At 38.5% G+C, this 5,845-nt stretch overlaps 1 protein-coding gene across 1 annotated transcript; it reads left to right on the top strand.

Moving 5' to 3' along the window:
- Nucleotides 1-4,229: 4,229 nt before the first annotated feature.
- LOC140141677 (uncharacterized) lies at nt 4,230-5,342 on the top strand. The gene has a single exon (XM_072163589.1). The coding sequence runs from the start codon at nt 4,230-4,232 to the stop codon at nt 5,340-5,342; it is 1,113 nt and encodes a 370-aa protein (XP_072019690.1).
- The last annotated feature ends 503 nt before the right edge of the window (nt 5,343-5,845 follow it).

Genomic DNA, 5,845 nt, shown 5'->3' with positions numbered 1-5,845 from the left:
TGAATGACAATCAAACATCTTTTTTCGATAAAAAATAATAATGGATGTTTAAAATTATGTTATCCTGTGACAATAAATTTGTTAATAAAGCCTTTTTGCTTTGAAGTTAATTTTCTCGGTCAAATAAAATACAATGATTGTAATTTTTTTACTAATGTCAGATGAAACCGTAGTGCTTGGATACCCAGCAAACACAAAACGTTTTCGACATCATTCGCTAAAGGTTATAAAAGGTCAGAAAACGTTTAAATGTCGGGTTATATAAAGCGTATATTAAGAGTATAAAATGTTTTCACAACCAAAAAATAACCTTAAAAAACATTTTTTAGATAATCTACTGCTCAGCAAACAAAAATGTTTTACAGAAAACGTTTAAATGTCGGGTTATATAAAGGGTATAAAAACGTTTTAATAACATTCCAAAAACATTCTTGAAAACTTGATACAAAACATTCTAAACAGTGTTATTTTGGGGTTGAAAAAATATTTTGCGAAAAATGTTTGCCCAAAATATTTTCAATAACGTTTTAAAAACGTTGTCATGACCTATATATAACCCGACATTTAAATGTTATTAAAAGGTTTTGACAAAAATATTTTAAGAACATTTCTGTGTTTGCTGGCTTCAAATATTTTAACATAATGTTATTTAAGTATTGACACAATATTTGGCAAAAATGTTTGCAAAAATAGTTTACAATAACATTTTATGAAAACATTTTAAAATATTGTTGTAGTGTGTTTTCATACAAAACGTTTTAAAACGTTATCATGACCTTTATACAACTCGACATTTTAATGTTATCAAAACCATTTTACCTAAACCAAAAGCCAACATATAACTTATTTAAAACGTTTTTAAAACGTTTTTGTGTTTGCTGGGTATACATTAAAAAATCTTGGTGTTAAAATAATTGGGCATGAAATTGTGTATTTGCAAACTTTTTGTATTTGTATGCACCTGTGCTTAGCCTTTTGATTTTGAGTTTTCGAGTGAGTAGACAGATACTAATAGGTGTTCAATCTGGACCTTGTTTTCAAATAGAAAGTTTTGAATTTAAAGGCCACTGGTCTAGTGGAAATTTATAATGAGAACTCTTTCAAAACCGATATGAGAATTTGAACATTTTCTATGAAACCTTCAACATTGCGGGCATTTCTCATCCAAATGAATGAGAAATACAAATTAACGTGTAAACAACCTATCACATTGTTTTAAACAAGAACATTCAACACGATAATTAGTATAGCATGCCCGATCAGCCCCACAGGGTTTTAAGTTTCATAGAAATGGGCAAATTTTCATTTCTCATAGTTTTGTCCAATTCTCATCGCTTTTGAAAGAATTCTCAATTCCAAAATGTACAGAGGAGCGACAATAAGTAAATGTACATACTTGCAATCACAAGAACGGCAACATTGACAGCAATTAGGAAGATGTAGGAATGCAATCCACCCATAATGATGAGGTATCAGGAAATGTTTGGTAGCTGATTTATAAGATACACCTGTAAATACACATAAATGAAAAAAAAAAATAGACGACTGAGAATGTTGACCTAAAATGTGACCATCCACCATAAACAAACCACAAGATACATATTTGGTGCATACGCACCAATATGAACCTCGCGCCAATCGATTCGTGTTCCACGACTCTTTAGGATATTTGGTTAAAAAGATACAGGGTTAGGTGCACTAAGTACAAAAAGTGAATATATCTCATTAACCAATGATCCTACAGATATGCGGCCACTGACCTTTTTGTTCCTTACGACCGTAGGAAAAGTTCGACATATCGCACGGCTCTCTAGGATAATTTGTTAAAAAGATACAAAGATATGTGCACAAAGTACAATAAGTGACTATATCTCATTAACCAATGATCCTACAGATACGCGACCGCTGACTTTTTTGTTCCTTAAGACCAGAGGAAAAGTTTGACATATCGCACGAATCTCTATGATGATTGGTTAAAAAGAAAGAGGGTAAAGTGCACAAAAGTCCAAAAAGTGTCCATATCTCTTTAAACCAATGATATTAGGCCTTGACCACCGATGTCAACAAAAACTAAAGATTGACTCAGTATAACACCCGTAACCAACCATGAAACCCTTGACCCACCACTTACTCTCAATGACACCTCTTGACCAACCATGACACCCCATGACCCACCCGACACACCTTCACCTTCTGAGCACCTTATCATGGCACTTGAGAACCAAAGATCCAAAATAAAAATGACAGACACGTCCCTTTATAAAGAATTTGATCAACTAGTGTACCTGTAGCTGTAAGAGCACCTGTAGCCGTGATAGTGCTCCCGTGATATGGAAAATTACTTTCACCAAGTTTAAGTCAAATCAGATGAAGTTTAAAATCTAGCTCCTGGATGACCCTTGACATCGGATGACCTCGATTTTAAGTTTTACGTGTTCCCCTGATATCAAGGATTACATCCACCAAGTTTGAGCCCGATCGGACAAAGTTTGAAATTTGAACCCTCTGTGATGACCTTTGACCTCGGTTGACCTCAATTTTATTTCGGGCATGTATTCCCCTCGTATCAAGGATTCCACCTACCAAGTTTGGGCGTGATCGGACAAAGTTTGAAATTTGACCCCTCAATAATGACATTTGACCTCGGTTGACCTCAATTGTATCTCGGGCATACATTCCCCTCGTATGAAGGATTCCACCCACCAAGTTTGAGCCCGATCGGACAAAGTTTGAAATGTGACCCCTCCGTAATGACCTTTGACCTCGCTTGACCTCAATTTTATTTTGGGCATATATTCCCCTTGTATCAAGGATTCCACCCACCAAATGTGGGCCCGATCGGACAAAGTTTAAAATTTGACCTTTGACCTTGACCTCCGATGACCTTTCAAACCACCCCATAAACGTGGAATGCCCCATACCTATTTATATCCGAAATATCCTGTGATCCTGCGTCATATACCGGGGTACCCAAAAAACAAAAAAATGGTTTTGTTACATTTTGATGTGCAGCTTGGATTTCAAAACACTGTCTCTTGAGTATTCCTTCACTTAGAAGATTCAATTTATTCTTTATTACTCATGTTTTTATCCTGTTTTAAAATAATTTTTAATTATTTTCTTATGACGTTTGGCATAAAATGGAGGTGGATTAGGGGTAGGGATTCATATCGTAAATTTGATCTAAAACCCCCATTAAAAATTTAAATCTAGTAAAAACATATTTGTCTAAATGAACTCTCAGACATCTAAACCAAGTAAATAAATACAGAAGGTCATTTAAAAGACTCAGAATGATTGTAAATGTGGAATAAAGAGGTGGGGTTAAATCCCGCCTACTTTGTGATTGTTTTTGCCCGCAGTCTCTCGTTTTTAACCCATTTCCATAAAAAAAGGTGGCAAAATGCTCAGGAGGATGAACCACTTCAAATGAGACGTGTAGGAAAAATGTTTGAAACATTTCATTTTTTTACTATGTAACACAATACCCCAGTTTGTGACACAGGACCAGGTATCTCTAGTTGGTGCTAGACGTATCTCATTTTGCTAGTGCCAGTCAAACACCTTTTAATGCAAATTGTGGGATAGGCTTTTACGACGGGAATTCATAACAATTAGTGGGTTTTTAGCGGGTTCGCCGTCGGACAAGTTTAGAACTGTCAAGCTTTCGTCAGGAGTAGCTCTGACTTCTTCAGGACAAAAATACCTAAGATTGAGACATGTAGACCGCCCCTTGGCTACTGATGACTCTGAAAAGAGTCGTTCACTGAAGACTGCCCCTTGTCAACAGAGAACAAGCAGGTCTCGCCTATCTGTTAATATAAAGGTTTTGGTGGCTCTGAAAAGAGCCGTTTGCTGAAGACTGCCCCTTGTCAACAGAAACAAGCAGATCTCGCCTATCTGCTGATTTTGTAAATTTTGGTGGCTCTGAAAAGAGCCGTTTGCTGAAGACTGCCCCTTGTCAACAGAAACAAGCAAATCTCGCCTATCTGCTGATTTTGTAAGTTTTGGTGGCTCTGAAAAGAGCCGTTCACTGAAGACTGCCCCTTGTCTACAGAAAACAAGCAGACCTCGCCTATCTGCTAAATTAAATGTTTGTTGGCTCTGAGAAAGAGCTGTTCAATAAAGACTGCCCCTTGTCAACAGAGAACTAGTAGACTGCATATACTGTAGAAGTATACGGCTTACCAAGCGAAATAATAGTGACTTTCCTCAAAATACAGTCCGCAATGAAAAGTAGTAGGGAACTTAGTGAATCTGAAAATGCTATCTTAAGCAAAGGCATGAATTTCTCACCAACTCCAACGAGCATTCCGGTCAAAGAGTTAATAGCGGCGACCGAACACGGTTTAAAAGACTTATGTGAAGGTGAAGCCAACCTAGTGCGAAGTGATGTTCTCAGGGTTCTCAAGAAAGCCAAAGTTCCTCAACCAAATATATCTCAAGAAGAGAGAGAAGCGTTGAATTCACTCAAGAATGATGAATCCATAATTGTCCTTCCAGCAGACAAGGGGCGGTCTACCTTTGTTATGGACAAAGATAAGTACCAAGAGAAAATGAACAACTTATTGTCTGAAGGCGATACTTATCAGGTCATGAAGAAAGATCCCACCCTATCTCTTGAACGCAAGATAGGTAAGGCCATCTCTGAGTTCAAGGAACAGAACAAGGTTGATAAGAAAAAGGCATCACATTTAACACCTAAGCATACTGTGTCTCCACGTATATATGGTCTACCGAAGATTCACAAAGAAAACATGCCACTTAGACCTATTGTCAGCTCAATCAATTCACCATGCTACAATTTAGTGAAACACCTAGCGGATATATTGACACCCTTATCAGGGAAAGGTACTTCCTACATCAAGAACTCGCAACATTTTGTTGAAAAGGCAAGGCAAATACCCATAGAACCAGGTGACTTATTGGTCAGTTTTGATGTGGTATCATTATTCACTAATGTACCAATTGATGATGCTAGTAAGATTATAGGAGATATCTTACGTGATGATGATACACTTAAAAACAGAACACGCATGACAAGTGATGAGATCGTAGAACTTAGGAAGTTATGCCTCACATCTACGTACTTCAAATGGCAAGGGAAATTCTATGAACAAAAAGAGGGTCAGTCAGTGGGTTCACCCCTCTCCCCAATAACATCGAATATCTTCATGGAACACTTTGAAACCAAAGCACTAGATACGTATCTTTTGAAACCCGTTGCTTGGTTCAGATTTGTTGATGACACATTCGTCGTCTGGCGACATGGCAAAGACGAACTGGTCAAATTCCTAAGTCATCTCAACAATCAACACAAGCAGGGGCGTAACCAGACCTGACCTACCGGGGGGGCAAGGTTGAAAAATTTCCCAATTCTTGACCAAAAGTCGCGAGCGGCTTGCCGCGAAGCGTTAAACGGGTGGGGTCCATGGGCCCGCCTTAGGGGCCCTGGTAGGGTCCAGGGGCAAAGTCTCGGCGGGGGTCAAGGGGGCTCCGAGCCCCCTGAAGCTCCTGGTTTTTGGCATATTAGAAGCTAAAAAATCAGTGTTTCAGAGTACAAATTTCAAATTCCTCTTTCTTTCCTTTTCTCTTCTCCTTCCCTTTTCTCTTCTCCTTCCCCTTTTCCCCTCTTTTTCTTTTCTTCTTTCCCCTTTCTCTTCGTCCCTCTTTTTTCCCCTTTTTCTCTTCTCCTTCCCTTTTTCTTCCCTCTTTTCTCTTCTTCCCCCTTTTCCCTTCCCAATTTGTTGCTCTTCTTCCCAGTTTTTTTGTGTCCGGGGGGGCAGCTTGCCCCCCCGGCCACCCCACTGGTTACGCCACTGAACACAAGTGTATCCAGTTCACC

This window comes from Amphiura filiformis, chromosome 19 (genome assembly GCF_039555335.1).
Source record: "Amphiura filiformis chromosome 19, Afil_fr2py, whole genome shotgun sequence".
In the NCBI taxonomy this organism is placed as follows: Eukaryota; Metazoa; Echinodermata; class Ophiuroidea; order Amphilepidida; family Amphiuridae; genus Amphiura; species Amphiura filiformis.
This window is presented reverse-complemented; position numbering and strand designations above follow the sequence as displayed.